The 16,707-nt window shown below is 34.9% G+C and overlaps 1 protein-coding gene across 7 annotated transcripts in view; it reads right to left on the reverse strand.

Annotated features, from left to right (window-relative positions):
- KIF16B (kinesin family member 16B) overlaps nt 1-16,707 on the reverse strand; it is a 134,480-nt gene that overhangs the window by 63,007 nt on the left and 54,766 nt on the right. For 4 of the 7 annotated variants that reach the window (XR_012055352.1, XM_041715454.2, XM_041715456.2 and 1 more), the window contains exons 13-20: nt 12,982-13,101; nt 12,387-12,438; nt 11,050-11,187; nt 9,638-9,670; nt 8,452-8,534; nt 8,182-8,270; nt 1,569-1,601; nt 1,183-1,236 (exon numbers count right to left, since the gene is read on the reverse strand). Coding sequence is in view for 6 of the 7 variants with exons in the window: in XM_041715454.2 (XP_041571388.2) it covers nt 1,183-1,236; nt 1,569-1,601; nt 8,182-8,270; nt 8,452-8,534; nt 9,638-9,670; nt 11,050-11,187; nt 12,387-12,438; nt 12,982-13,101 (602 nt within the window). In the remaining variant the exon portion in view is untranslated. The remainder of the gene's footprint in view (nt 1-1,182; nt 1,237-1,568; nt 1,602-8,181; nt 8,271-8,451; nt 8,535-9,637; nt 9,671-11,049; nt 11,188-12,386; nt 12,439-12,981; nt 13,102-16,707) is intronic. The other 3 variants (XM_041715455.2, XM_030269231.4, XM_030269232.4) reach the window with 3 other exon arrangements.

Consider the following 16,707-nt stretch of genomic DNA (forward strand, 5'->3'; position numbering starts at 1 on the left):
TGAGACTAATCAAAAAGAGATTCATATAGTCTGTGTCAGTATAAAAAGCTGTGGATATATAAAGTTATATGAAGACATGTTATACAGCACTTGTGTTATTAAAAGTTAGACTGTATTAGTTCTGTCAAATTAAATAAAAATATTAATCAAACATATCCATGAACACAGTGAAGAGTATGTATTTATTTTACATATATATTCTCATGAGCAAACACTTGTATAGAAGGACTTGGTTAGCAATTTGCCTCACCAAATTTAAGCCAACAGATGAATTAAAGCAATGTTTTCACTTTAGGTATTTCAAACTGAACTACTGATAAACAGAATTATAAGATTTGACAAATTATTATGTTCTGTGTAATCTCTCTTACTTAAGGGTTACCATTATCCCCATAATACAAATAGAGACAACCTGCAAGTCAACTGGTTATTTTGCCAGAATAATTAAAGAATTAAAGCAAATGAATTTCTGCACAATCTGAATTCAAATTCCACCAACATAAAAAAAAACAAACAATAAGCATCAATGATCCTGTGTTGCATTAGTTGCTGAATAGTATCTTTCAGTGCTTCAGAATTTTTCTGAGTTTATTTCACTTAGTCCAACTGCATAAAGGGCTCAATCAAAATGGAGCACACCATCTAAAGCTGAGAAGGCAGAAGGGTTTTCAGCTTTTGAATCTAATCCGTGCTGAGATCTGTAACAAGGCACTGCTATCACTTCCACAGTCTTAGCAGGTATGATGAGCCAAAACAATCAGCTCAGTTTGCCAGCTAATAACAATGCTTTCTTTTGAATTTCAAACCAACTTGCACATGATGTTCTGAAAAGCATGATTAGTATGCCCATTCCACACCACAGTTAGATATGAGAAAAGCAGAATAAAACACGGTTCTCCTATCACGCTTCAATCCAAAAACAAATAAACCATAAAAAAGAGATATTAATTAAGAAGGTAATTTGCCATCTTTTAAACTAAAACCATGAAAATAAAGAGCAAGGGTAATATATTGTATCTGTAAAATCTATCCAGAGTTTCTTTGCTAAATATCAGTTAGCTCCAATTCAGCTATTCAGGATTGTCTGCTTGCTGAATAACACTGTAATTCCAAATTCATGATGCAAAGAGTTTATAACTTGTATATATAGACACACATAAATACCACAGAGAACAATGTTACCTTTTACTTTCTAATTTTTCAAGCTCCTCTCGTTGCTGTCTCTCGAATTCTAGCCTGGTTAAAAAAAAAATAAAGAATACAGCAAAAAGGTTGTTTTCTGAGTATCACAAAAACAGGAAGGCATGATGCAATTTTCTGTCTGTTTAGATGATAATGATACAAATGAAGTTTTTGTAAGACTACTTCTTACAAGAATATAAAATAGTTCCCTCATTAAGGTTACAAATTAGGTATCATGCTGACATGAGTATAAATAGAAACAAAAAATTCTGGGGAAAGTATTCAAAAAGTAAAGTGAAGCAAGACATACAGATGATTAGCATAGCCTCTGTGAATTAACTACATGCAGACATGGCAATCAATACACAGAAATGTAATTTCTCTACCTTAGACAGATTGGTCCTTTTACAGGGAAAAGACTGCCATGGGAGGCAGGGGGAAACAGAGCGATCAGTTGAGAAAGGAATTGATAGAAAAAACACATTAGCAGTACAGAATACTTTAAAATCAACAGTGCTTTGTTTTATTGGAGGTTAAATTGGTTAGATTCATAGAACATTTATCATATTACACCTCAGAGGAAGAATTCAAATAATTATTCTTTCTAAACATTTTTCAAATGCAAATGACAGCTAAAGTAATTCTCTTCATCCTATGGTTTATTAACTTATCCATTTCTGAGAAGGGAAAGGGCAGCAAAACTACAGCAGTGTGTGCTAATAGTTCTGCCATTTCCTTCTAAGAAAAAGAAAAAAAATCCCAAATACAAATATGTAATCAGGGGGAGCTGAAAAACTCCAAACAGCATATTCAAGCACAGAACACAATTCAAACCCATTCATTTAAAACATGTTGAGATTTTAATGCATTTAGTTTGACAAGGTTCTGAATAAGCATGGGAGAGTAGTTTATATAATTGTTTTATATCAGCTTTCAATACAGGTGTATACAAGTATTCTTAATTTCATTTAAGAGATTTATTTAAGGAAATTTTAAATAAATACTAAAAAAGCAGAAAGAACCTATATATGGATTAAATTACTCAAGCAAATACACACACATTCAGTTATTTCAGGCTTGTTAGAACATAAGGATATGCAGGTTAATGAAACAGTTCATAAATACTAAAAAAATTGCAAGACTGCACCACAAGTTAACTTCAAGGTTTTGGTAAACTGCAGTTTAAGACAACATCACAACAATTATAAAGACAGGTTTCTAAAAATAAGGAATCTTTAATATTTCTTTTTAAAGTCATAGAAATGTATACAACAAAAAGAAATTGCCCTTGGAAATATGCAAATATTACACTAATAATCTAACATTTATAAAGCTATTGTAAAAAACAATGATTCCTGCATGTTCAAGAAGCATCTTTCTAATGGCTGCAATAAGGAAGAATAATTTCTTTTACACATTCCGTATTTCATTTTCCCCTATTTCTCACTAATTAATTTCAAAAAATGTCTTCTACAATCCCTAAGTGATTAGCCAGTGTAGATTTTTATACCCAGATCCAGGCACTCAAGCTTTCATGTAGCTGTCTCACCAAGAGTCCCATCACATTTGCATTAAACTAAGGTGGGCACTTTACAGCACAAGGATAGATGATGATAATTTAGTATTTCTAATTTGATCACAGTTGCTGCAGCAGCAATGCTGCAGAAATCCACAAAGTGGATGCAAAATCCACAGAGTGCTGAAAGGGAACAAGCAGCAATCTTGGGGGTTTTCAGGAAACAAAAACTTAATCCAGTGCTTAACATGTGCTTTGGGTTTTCCTTCCCCCTTTTTTTTATTACAGCTATACCAAAAAAATTCTCCCTTTGGCTGTGATCTGCTATCTAAAATTCAGAGCTTTTAGCTATCACTTCTTACCTAGGGCTTGGCTGATAAAATGTCATCCTTATTTCAGTCCAAAATTTTATACACCCTGGGGAATATAGCTCTGGCTTGTGGAAATGCAGGTTTCCTTTGGGCACTCTTTGATTTAGACCATATTTCCTTAGACAGTTGGCAAAGAACAATTTGACTGTATTCCCATGCTTTGTTAAGCCACAATGAAGGAAAATGTTAGATCAGCTAACATAACATCCAAAACATTTTGGTGTTTTGACTGTCCTATAAAACACATAAGTTGGCAGATATATTTTTTATAAGCATAAAAATGGTAACTAACTTTTGACTGAGATCTAATACAAAGAAAATGAACCATCACAGCAATCAGTCTTGTATAAAAACAGATTGGTGATGAAAAATTCTGGGATCTTATCTTTGAAGAGTTGTCCCTAAAACCTTCAACAGTGGTGTTATGACAATCAGTTTTACCTTAGACTGAAATGAAGCTGGAGGTGCCCAAAAAGTTGTTCAAGAAAAAGGAGTGAATTGTGCAAATTTGGTTTTTTCTTCAGTGAAAATGGTTCTTCCCCAAAGAAAAATATGGATCGTTACCACTCCAGTCAACAGCCTCCAAACACAACACTGAGGTGTTTTAAAAATGCATTGCAGACCACTAAATACTTCTGTGAAGAGAAGAGTTTCTGCTACCTGGAGATGCCTAAGGTGGTCTGAGCTCCAGTGAAGGCTCTCCAACAATGAGGTTACTCACAGTGTCTCCATTCTCTAAGGTTCAGCCTTTCTTCTGCAGGGCTAAGAATGTTTCCTTAGCTGGCTGCCTATTTTCTTAATATATTTAGGAACTCACCACTTTTGAAACCTCTGGAATATTTGCTTCAAACTCATTGTGGGCTCAAAGTTATTTCAGGACAGAAGAGAATTTGGAGAGGCAGGACAGGCCTGACTGAAGTAACCTTGCTTCTTTAAAAAGCTACTACAAAAAAAACCTCGGCATCACAAAAGAAAAACATTAAAACCACAGAGGCTATAACAAATCTCTGTCAGTTTGACGAAGCACACATGCAAGACTGATGTTTTTGTGTTTAGTCTATCCTAATAAAAATCTTTTTCACATAATCTCTATTTCCTTTATTCATGTGAGCACTACTGTGACTAGAAAAAGCATATTAGCTTGAAATTAAAAAGAAACACACAGATATTAAAGACTAGAATCTACTTTTTCTTCTTTTGTAGATCTACCACAAAGGAACTTAATCTGATCAGTGTTGAATTAAACAGACACCATTTTCCTGGAAAATGTGCCATATCTAGTGGTAACAGCAGTGTAGATAAGCTGCAGAAAAATGAAGTCAGTTCTACCAGCACAGTACTACAGCAGCTTAATTTGCACAGCACAAAAGTGCAATCTGATACTACATCTGTTTGGAAAGGCTGAGTACTGGCAGGACTACAGATGTTACAATGCCATTCAGTATGCCAATTAATGAGATTAGTTACAAAAAATAACAAACCAAACCCCCCATACTAAACTGTCAGAGGCTGAAGTAGTTCATGCTTCAAACAGTGATTAAAAGTTGGGCTTGTTATAACAAAAACTGCATAAAGAAGCTACAACCAAAGAAGCCTCCCTGAAGATACCTGACTGGGACTTTGGACTGTAAATTAAACCACTACGATTAGATAAAGGGGAAACCCATTCTTAATCATCTCAGGCCTGAGGAAAAAAAAACAAAACAAAACAAAAAAAAACCACCAAAGCTGATGAAGAGGAATACATCCACAAGAAAGCCAAACACAGCAGATATTCTTCCCTGGCTGAGTTTGCCTGCAGAAGCCAGGATTACACAGAACCACCCCCGAAATTAGGTGGGGGAAGTGGAGAAGGTTTTGGATGTAACCTCTGGTTAGAGGCACTGAACACCCAACCTCCCTTACACAAACTGGCCCAGCTGTGGGACCCCCAGCCCCACAGGCCACATCCATGGGACACCCACATGGCAGGCAGCTGAGGGGGAGTCAGAATCCATCAAAAACCCCACAAAGTGCCTCCCCCCAGAGTCATTCCTGAAGCTTTGCACCACAGGACTGTACATGATGCAACAAAGACAATGACAAACTCCTCCTCAACAGGGAGGTGCCTGGGTTTTCCTTTTCCTATCTAGCCTGAGTGTGAATTAACCCACTGCATTCTATGCTTTTTTGGCCTTTACCACCAAGAAGACCAGCTGGAGAGGATCAACAGAGCATCACTGGGATCCATGGAATGGTGATATTTTCCTTATTCTGTCTCTGTCAAACCCTTTTTTTCCCCCCGCTATCTATTTTTTATTTCTTTCTTTCTCTTTCTCTCTATCCCATATTTACTAACCAAACCCATACTATTGTCACTGGCATATGGTCTCATTTACACCTTAATTCAGCCAGAGGCACTTCTAAGAACTTTAGTAACCAGATTATGAAATAAACTCATGACAAGACCAAGGTTTCTCATCAGTAGTTTTACAGTTACAGTATCATGTAGCTAAGAAAAGGTCCACAAATGAAATCTTCTACATAAATCTACATGCAAAATTCTATTTTATCCAAAGCTCATTATCTGAAGCAGTGTTCCATGACACTAGATTAAAGACAAAGACTGAGAAAGAAGTAGAAAAAAGAATTTTGCACATTAAGCCAAAATTTTATGCAACAAGATAGTTTCCCACATATGGGAAATCAACAGCCAAACAAAAAGGCATACACAAGAAAAAACTATCTATCTGAAAGCACTGTTAAGGACAATGCTGGTTTTCACATGGAAAATATATAGGAAGCAAGATCCACCATGCTGCTTTCACAACTGAAGGTAATACTCCACAGGCTCTTCTGCCATTGATTGCTAAACATGCTGGATCTTACCAGAATCTTCATCGCAACCTACAAAAGTTGCAAATTTAGCTACCACTTAAGTTATTAATATTGAAATTGGAAGGAAAGGCTAAATTAACAACAGACAGAATGCTAGTCAGCCACAAAAACTGCACAGAAAAAAACCCCAAAGGGCCAGCTGCTCAATCTTGGCCCGCACTGGTGGTCAGCAGAATAACGTCATGTTGAGAGAAAATGACACTCCAATCTGGTGTAGGAAAGGGTCATGGCATTGCTCCTGATAAAACAAACAAACAAACAATCCCCAACAAACTAGATTTAGTGTAGGATATTCTTTTCCATTCTGCACTTTCCAGAATGCAAGATGCTCCACCCCACTTCTTGGGTACAATTTACCCTGCCCTTGATAATCAGATTTATTGAATGTTTCATCCAGGCTGAACATAGTCACCATTAAGAAGAATAACCACTATAGCACACCATTTGCTTGGCAGTATTCTTAGCTGGAAGTAGAGAATTTGGAGTCTGCTTTATTCAAAACATATTTAACTTGCATTTATCCCAGCCCCGTTACTCTCAAAATAATGCCTTCTGAACCATTATCTTTTTGTGACCTGGCATTCCTTATGCATTATGAGCCTTAAGCATAATCCTTTCTTGTGTCCACAAATTAAGCAGGAAAAAATATCTATTTGTCCAAGACAGTTCATAAATATCAACTGAATGAAGATTAGTGGGAGAATATCAATAATTAACCCTCTGCTTACAGTTTTTAGTTTAATAAAACACAGGCATGAAGTATTCAGGAATATTATTTCACCTAATCTTATTCACAATTTCAAGAGCAAAAGTACTGTCTCAATCACATCTAAGAAAGGAAAATTCACAAGAAATGTTAAATGGGAAAAATGGCAGTGTTTTGAAAAATAGCTGTGTACATTGACAATCTAATATTATCCATACTGTTTGATTTCCAGAAAAGCAAAGCAAGATGGAAACTGATAAGAAAAAAAATAAGCAGAAGAACTTGCAATATACTCCATCATCTACTAGACAGTCAAGTAACTCTCCAGATTGTCTGTTTCTGGTAGGGTTTTTTTAATTAAAAAAATCCTTTCTGTAAGGCATGAATTTGGCATTATCTGAAGACAGTAAGACTGCTTTGGTTGGGAAATTATTTTTAAGCACACTTTCAGCTGGGTCTTGTCCATGCCATTATATTTTGCTGTAAATCTGAGAGTCTGGTGAGGCAATGCTAAAACAATCCGTCCTACTCTATGCTGATGCAGAGTTAAGGTCAGTACTACCCAGTTTAATACAAGTATTTATAATAATCTTATAGCAGAATAACATTATCAGTCAGGGACAAGCCCAGGATAACTCAACAATAACCAGAGGTAACAACAGCCAGGACCCCAGCTCACAAGAAACATAATACTAGCAACTGTCACTGAAAGTTTTTATATTCCATTGTTTGAAAAGCTGAAGAGATAGAAAAGTATACTTATATTATGGTTTTTTTTTCATCTTCTTTATAATCCCTGTCTGAAAATAGAATGTCATTTATTAGCAACCAGTTCACAATCGAGATCTCTGGAACTAGCTCAGTTCCATTTGAAGTAGAGTTATTAAACACACTCCCTGTCTTTAAGATATCCTTTAACTAGAAGTTATTATTACCTGTCCAATCTTCCTAAAGGATAAAGAGAGATTCCCAAGTAAAACTTGGGAATAAAGTTGCACTATCCAGGGATATAATTAAATTTACAGTCAATTTTTCAAAAGCACATTGGTGGTTAAATTGCCTCATCTCATACTCAAAACACAGGCCCTAGCTATGGGAAAAAAAATTAGAACAAAACACCAACAATTCTCTGTAAGTCACTTTAGGAACTGTGAAAAAAAATCACTAAAAACAGCTTCTTTACCATAAGCATTCTATGTCATTGTAACTGCATAATAAAACTTTTTTTCCATATTTTAATTTGGCCACTTACTCAGAGGTACTGGCAGAGAACACAAGACATTAATTTCTCAGCCTTTTAATGCTTGTATTTGTATTATATGTACTCAAGAAATCTTAATTTTCAATTCAAAATGCATTTTTCTCAGGAAAAATAGTTAACTTATAATTCTGAAGAAAATACAAACATAAAATTTGCCATATCATTATTTTGCTTGAACTGCTTTAGTCATAATGTTTCTGGAACATTTGAAACAGCTAAAATGAAGAATGACTGGAATTACAGCAACTGTATTTTATAATATACTCACCCTGGATTATAAAGCATAACTGCTGACAAATTCTCACAAGATTTAGAAAGATCAGTCATAGACAAGCTGAAGGAAGATAGCAGTCCACTCTAACAACAGACCATAAAATAAAAGTATTAGATATGCTTATAAACTCTTACTTTGATGAAATATTAACTAAAGCACATGAAGCAAATGAAAAAAAGGCATCCTACAACAGTCAAGACATGTCTATACTAAAATTAAAATTGTGATGAGTTTTAAATTTACCAAACACTGATTTAATCTCACCTTTCTTTTCTCTCTTAGCTTAGCAGCTTCTTTAGGGTGGTTAAAGCGAAACATATTGGTTCTTCCAAGTAATATAACAGCACCTGATGAAACAAACACACACCACCAACTGACAACATTCTGCAGCTGAAAGGAGCAGGTAATTTTTCAGACACACAATGTGCAAGCAAAGACTTCCATTAAGCAAGAACCAAATGAAAATGCATTTTGCCAAGTGACTCACCATGCATAGTCACAGGTACCTTAACTGATGCACTCAGTGTATTCCTTCCTCTTCCTACTTAAACAAAAATAAACCCACACATGCTCACACACTGCATGAATATGACTGACTCGAGGTCAATCATGTTCATGGAGCTCAGTTAAAGAATAAGCATAGGGAGAGGAAGCAGCTGCCCCAATTTGATCTATATACTCTTTAACAGTACTATGGAAGCCATCAGCAGATGCAGATTTAACAGGAACATCCATAAATGTGTCCAAGAACAAACTTGTCCATCTGCTACTGATCAGGTTTGAATCCAGCTACTCTAAAAGCTACAGATTTCCATTATTTGCACTCTCACGTTTTTCTTCTCCACGTGGAACAATGAAGTTTATTGCTATTCAAAACAGAATTATTAGACTTTAATACCCAACAGCTATTTTCTGATGGAAGAACCTTGAATAATCCATTTTGGTCAATGCACATTAATTACTGTATTTAATCAGTTAAGGTATAGTCACAAATAAAGAGATTCTGAGCAATTCTTATTGTATTTTAAAGACAATGGTACCAAGATTAATACTTCCCTACTAAGAAGTATATTGTTATAAGAAGTGATGTCTCACTACTGTCATAATATGGAAGTCTTCCAAGTTCACCACCTCAGAATCAAGCATTTATCTGTCAGTCAGTACAAAGCATTTTTAAAAAGGACTCCACTACACTCACAGTATAAAAAAATATTCTTAAACTCATCACAACAAATTCCAAATTCTTACCATCTGATAATGACATGATGTCCTTAGCAAGGAATGCTTCTCTTAAAATTAGTTTAATTAGGAATATCAACTCAAATTAGGTAATCCAGTCTTAGCAAATAAATGGCAAAAAAGCACTACAATCACTTCTTGCTTTCTACACAACACCTCAGTTTTGGATTACATTTGGAGTTTACCTCAGTCAAATCTCAAAAATAATTACCTTTCATAAATCTGTACGAAATTCCTTCAGTTGCTTTCAAGTGAAGATAAAAGTAATTAATTGCAAACATTTGTGACCACTTCACTAGGTGGAAGCAATGTAAACAAACGAATTAAATTTTCAGAATTAATAGTTACAGATATGTGTCCCTAACTTCACAAATTTCAAGGAAGACAGGAGAGAGAGAGACTTAACAGGAAGCACATGAGAGTCAGTCCTAAATGATGGGTCATTTGAACAACTCCTAGGTTTCTCTTTTAAGTACAGAAGGGTTGACAGTTTGGCCCAAACCCCTGAAAATGTGTTCTGAGATGAGGATATATTTAAGGTAAATGACAAACTGCAATTGTGAATGTTAACTCAGTTACCTTTACAAAAACACCACATTAGCCAGAATTTGCAAATGATCGAAGAAATCTATAGGAGGAAGTGGCAATTAATTACCATGCCTCTTATTATTTTTAAACACCACGATGGTCTAAAAATTTAACACATTTTCAAATGAACAGCTATTAATGATGAACGGAAACATTTAAATATATCAGCAGTTAATCAGTGTTACCTAAAAGCAGGTATTTAAGGACCCTGGCACTACATGCTGTGAGATAAATGCTAACACAGCCGGGATACATAGATTCCACACAAGTCCTTAAACTAGTGATTTCATCAGTTTTGCACACCTAATGTCACCTTCCTCTCAGACTCAGTCTCCTTACACACACAAAAGGTCAGCTTAGGCAGATGTTTTTCACAACTTGGCAACCCTAGCAACCCTTTCTCCTTTGAGTTGCAAAGTTTTGCCTAATGAAATTTATGAGGGGAAAAAAAGTCATGTTTCCACTTTTAGCAGGACAAAAATCAAGTTGTAATATGCATCTGAAAGAGGGAAATAGCATCCAAACTCCTACTTTTTTTCTGAGGCACACTGAACATTTTCTGCCTGTAAAATGATGCAGGATGAAGATGATTCATCACAACTCAATTTTTACTGTTAACAGTGTTACTTGCTATTAATGTCAATGTTTCTGTTAGGAATTTATGCTTAGATTTATTCAAACCTAAAACCATGGAGGCTGGGCTTTTTATTTTTTTTTCCTGTAATACAAACAAGCACATATGATTCTCTCTTTGCATGAAGAAATAGTCACTCTAAAAAATATAAGTCAATGTTATCTCTCTACACTTTGCCTTCTGCAAGCAGCCTTTAAAGAAGTATTTGTCAGAGTTCAGAAAGGATGCAAGAATCCCTCGTTTAACACTGGATTCTACTTCTGTTGGCCTAAGCTTACACTGAAATCTTCTTTTCAGGGAAGTAATGTGAGATTGTTTTTCAGCAGCTGAGCTGTGTCACAGCCTCACTCCTAAACAGAAGCAAAGAGGTGCCTGAAAAATGACATTGTGCCAGGTAATACCTTGGTTGAGGTGTGTGGGTTCTGTAATCTGAATCCCATTCACAGAACACTGTGCTCCATTCAGTGGGATGAGGTTCACAGTACCATTGAGATTTTCAAAGATGCAATGCTCACTTTCCAGATCAAGGCCATGAAGAACTAAACACAAAGAAGATAACATAATTAGACTCCTCACAACTAGTAAGATTAACATGCTAATAATAATTTATTAAGAACACATTGCACTACATATCAGAGAATATATCTTCTCTTTATTCTGGACAATGTTTTCTTCCCTCCTTTATCACATCCTGCATGCCTTAAATATTTATTGTTTTATTCTAGTGGAACAAAGTGTGCTGGGTTGGTTTTGCATTACTTTTTGTGTAATGGTCTTTATTGCTGTGCTTTGATGCTTGATTAGCAAATGCTCCTTTCTTTCCAATAAAAACCAGAAAAGTACAATTCACATATTTATAGAAAGAGATTCTTTGGCCAGTTTCACAAGGAAATAATGAAAAATTGTAGACCTTAGGGCAATCATGCTTAAATCTGAAAAGACAGGATATAAGATGTCACTTTATACAAAAGGATGGCTGAAGTAAAGTTCTTAAAAAGCCCATGACATTCAGGGCTTTTATCAGTTATGCTACTTTCCATTTTTTTTTTTTTCAAATAATGTGTGATTATGTGTATTACTTAATACCATGAGGCATCAAAAGGTTGGTAGTTTCATGGAATTTCTTAGTGTAATTTAAATCAAGACAACTTTTGACCCATAACAATTTACCAAACTAAGTTATTTGACTCTCAGATTCTCACCCAAGAATTAAAGGATGCAGTTTACTTAATGAAAACTGCCTTCCAGGAACTTATGTAAAGCTTATGTGATAGGACAGTTAGATCTGGCAGTTAGTTGTATTGGTAAGAAATCAATAGAAAAACCAGTAGATTTTTACCAATTTTCAGAATTTTTTTAAACTCAAATCTGAAGTCCCAAGACTATCTTACGTATACTGGTCTAACAACACTGTCATTGTACAAAGGTTAAGAGAATGATTTTGCAGTAACTGTGACAGGTGCTATATGAAAAAGGACAGTATTTTTACAGGATGCTATTTCAAGAGAAGAAAGAAGTAAATTAGTAACAAGTATATGAACATACTTAAAGCCCACAAGCTATGCTAGAAATGCTCTTTGAAGAAAATCTCATGCAATTCAGTTTTCAGATTTTCTAATAATTAAAATACACAAACCACAGAACAACTAACTGAAAAGGGGGAAAAAAGCATAGGAAGTTAAGTTCACATATTAGGATATCACAAGAAGAAAGAATATAAAAATGCCAAATTCCATACCAATGTCCTGTTCTGTAATAGCATCTTCTCGGCCAACATATGTTTGGCCCTCCTATTTAAGAGAGAAAGACACATTATTTCCAGATGGAATCTCCTTATCTCCCCCACAAGAATATAATTTATCCTTCCACTTTCTCAGGGTAACCTGAATGAAATATATATTTAAACATACATGAAAAAAAGGAATCGTGTAAAATTTTCAAAATGCTTTCACAGTCTTTATTTTATAACATTGTAAGTAAATTCAAGTTTTAACTGTCAGGTGCAGAACCACCTTTATAGTTTTGAGACAATCTAGATTTGGTTTCTAAGGTCAAGCTTTATAACATTGTTAATAACAAACCAATACACATAGATAAAAATATGAAACACCTGTAGCTGGGTAACCAGTTGACTCTCAGGATAAACCTAAACAGATACTTTATTTTCATAATTTCTAACCTCTTAAGAGCTTTTCTTACTGCAGCAGACAAGCATGAAGAGCTTAGTAATGTAATTGAGCACGATATATAGATAGCAAATCAATACTGTAATTTTTCTACTGAAAAGAATCACAAGGCATATAATGGCTACAGAAACACAGATGTGTATTTACCTTCAAGTGGTATAAGATGATACCAGTACTGAGAAGATCATCATCAATGCCAATGAGATGAGGCAGCTCAGAATCTAACACAACACCTATCCCTTCTTTCCTCAGAGCCAAAGTTTGTTCCTAGAAAGGACAAAAGTCTGTTTATTAGGATATGCAAGAAATACCCTTCTTCCTTCTCTTTCCAAACCACATTTAATGTAACTTCTTCTGTGTAACATCACACTAAAGGAAGAGCAATTTTTTTAGAGTTTTTTGATTTTACATTTTAAACATGACTTCTTTACTTTCATTAAGCATTCCAAGCTTGCTGTTGAGGAAATCTGTGAAGGTGTTATTTGAAGGAAACCAGACAAACAGCTGAACTATACCACAGAAAGAACATAATCAAGAGTCTAAAAGCAAGCTATGTGCTACCTTTCACAATGCTAAGGAGAATTTCAAACTCCTCAGCATTCAGTACAGCTAAAGAACAGAACACTGAAAACTTTTCAGAAGTCCTTTCAATAAGCTGAACCTTCCACAATAAAAACCCCAAACCCCTGACAATTCAGTAAACCTAAGCAGTTGAAATATCATGCAATGGAAGTGAAACACTGCCAGTAGTAAATAGATATAAGAAATATTTACAGCACATAATTTCAATTCTTCAAAATTCCTTTGGGCCACATTGTACAGGCTGAGTCATCATTCAGCAGGACTTCAAGTGGGAGATTTCAGCCTTGGACAAAGTAATGTATGGTGTAGTACACAACAGTCTATGCATTGAAAAAATTAATTAAAAAGTTCAATTTTCAAGTTGAAACAGAATCCTATTGGGTTCTAGGCCTGAAAGATTACAACAATAGAAATTGTGAATGTCTCCACATACACAAAGTCTTTCAGGACAAATGTGTTTTTCTTTGTAAAAGGGCTAAGCTCTGACAATCCATGAAGCAGAGGCAATGTCAGCAAGTATTCCTGTGTATTTCAAGGAGCACACTTTTCTCCTGGTACTAATAAAAATGGAAAATAAGTTTTGTGACAGCTGAATGACTGCTCCTTTTCCATGTCATCACATGCCTTCTCCAGAGCCAAAAAGACACTACACTGTTTGTAAGAAAAAACAATACATAGATTGCTATATGTATTTTCCCAAGTACAGTAACTTGCAAGTCTAAAGAAGAAAGCAGATGTAAAATCTCATTTCCCTGAAGAAAAAAAAGTCAATATTGATGCTGTCTAAAAATTTCAAGTATGGATACATCTGGGCAAGATGAGATGATGACACAAGATGTAAGATTCTGCAAAATAAAACTGGGAAATGTTACTCTGGTCACAGATGAGTTAAAAAGTTCTCCAGCATTCAGAAAGAAAAAAATAAACTGTGATTCATGTGCAGCTCAGGCATTTACAATACACCCAGATATTTGTTCATATTATAAAAGAGTCACATCATAAACCTAAAAAATACAGCTTAATTAATTGTTCAACTGAAAAAGTAATTTCAGCCAAAAATACCTATCACATATTAGGTATTTAATGAGTAGCATCTACTGTTATACATAATTTATAATGTTCCCACATGACAAGGGTGAAGACAAAACCCTGAGGACTGGTGACCGGTTACTGCTAGTACCTTCGGCCCAATGGAATTGATAAAATATTAAAAGCTGAATACTTTTTCCACAGCAAAACAAAGCATTTGCCAATGTTCCTGACAGAGGAAAAAATAAAACATCTCAGGAGAAAATAAATTTATCACTGGGTGAGGAAAATAGCTCACAAATAATTAAGAATAGAGAAACAATATAATTCTTTATTTTCCAGTCTTTCAATATTCAACACATTCTTATTATAATAAGAAATTAATCATGTATAATTGTGATTCAAAACAGATGGATTGCTTTTTTATTCAGATCTAAAATTAAAGAACACAAATTAATTGAGTTTCTAGAGTTACATTTTGTAAATGACTACCGCTCACGCACAGAATGCATCCTGTTAATGGAAATTTTATAAAAAATGCAGCAGACAGTAGCTGTGATTAACTACATTTTTTTTAGCTTAATACAGGCTGTAAATAAGCTCTTATCTTCAGATAGAATTTACTAAAACAACCTGAATCTTAATCAGATACCTGGAATAACTCCTGAACTTTAATCGCTTGGTTTAAAATTTAATTCCAAATTCAAAAGCTTCTGCAAGGATGCCTCCAAAAGCCAAACTGTGCACTTCTGCCCCAAAATGAAATCACAGAAACATCACCAGCAATAAATCTTCATTACTCTGTTCTCTAACAGTGAGAAAAGGAAGAGCCAAAATAAGTAGTCAAACTGTCCCTCTTTCATCCTTGACAGCATAGGAAGAATGTTTTTGAAGAGGGACAGACCTCTTTTGAAATAAATTGAAGCTCTGTAAGCTGTTACAGGGCAGAGAAATGATTAGGTTTAAACCACTATTTGATTCACTTCCATTTGTGCTACATAATTTTAAGAGGTGAATCCAAAACTCAAATTACAAGTGCATGAAAGGTCACTGCCCCTGTTAAAAATTACTAATTCAGAAAATTTATGAAAATCTCAAGATGCAGTTGAAAAAAGCTGAATGTACCCACATGCTTCTAAGCTTGAACTATCCTTGAACAGAAAAGTGTACACAGACTCCCTCAGTATTTAAGATGTGCTCACAAGCTGGGGAAAATAAAGTCAGGTTATTATCCACAAAGGAGCACTTTGGTTGGTACAAGTGGCCACTGTGGTAGGAGCAGAAAAAGGTTTTCCTCTTTGGGAGCTGTTAGATCAAATGGACTCACTTGGAGAGCAGAAAATCAGAAAGTAACTCTGAGACAGAATAAAAAAAACCATGTCTTTAAGTCAAAGTTAAAATAAAGGGGTTATATAGTGTATTTAAATTCTCATCTCTTTGAATTCAGCTCTGACTCAGCTATCAGAACTAGCCTGATACAGTAAATTCATTTACATTTATATAGAGAGGTACAAAAGCTTTTGTGAAAACTCATTTCTTCTGTACTGTTGTAGTAAGTTTACTGTATTAACTGACACAGTGACACCACTAAACAGATATGATCTGGTAGTTTAAGAACAAATCTATGACTGAAGTACTCACTTGAGCTGAAAAGTTCATCATCATCATCATATACAACTATCCATTATCAAGACCACTGCTGTGACACACAGGACGCCTTTAAATGGATTTCTTTGAATGCACACACAAAAATAGAAGCACACAGCTTTACTTTTTTTGGCCAACAAGATACTTTCCTTTTTAATTTAATTCAGTAAGTCCAAAAGGCATTTGTAACATTCTTTTACCAATCTAATAGTAGAGGAAAACATTATGCTGCTATTGTCCCAGCACCTATTACAGAAGTAATTAGTGCACTGCAGTGAACAGAACCTCTCAGGGGAGTTCAATTTTTTGTCAAACTTTCCAATGAAAAAATGCAATTCCTTTATTCAAATATTGAACAGATAGCTACTGGCACACAGTCCTGACAATACACTGTACAGACACTTTCAGTAAAACATGACAATTTACTTAGCCAGCGTGATGTTCATATTTCTACATTTAAATTATGAAAAAAACCCACATAATATCAAATCAAAAAATTATGTGCAAAAACGTGCAATGGCAAAAGTCTTGGCATGAATATTTAACCAGACTATGTATGAGAAAATTCTATGCTAGCAGGTACTTTGGGTGCATTTGATTTTATTGAAAATATGT

Source organism: Taeniopygia guttata, chromosome 3 (genome assembly GCF_048771995.1).
Source record: "Taeniopygia guttata chromosome 3, bTaeGut7.mat, whole genome shotgun sequence".
Classification (NCBI taxonomy): Eukaryota; Metazoa; Chordata; class Aves; order Passeriformes; family Estrildidae; genus Taeniopygia; species Taeniopygia guttata.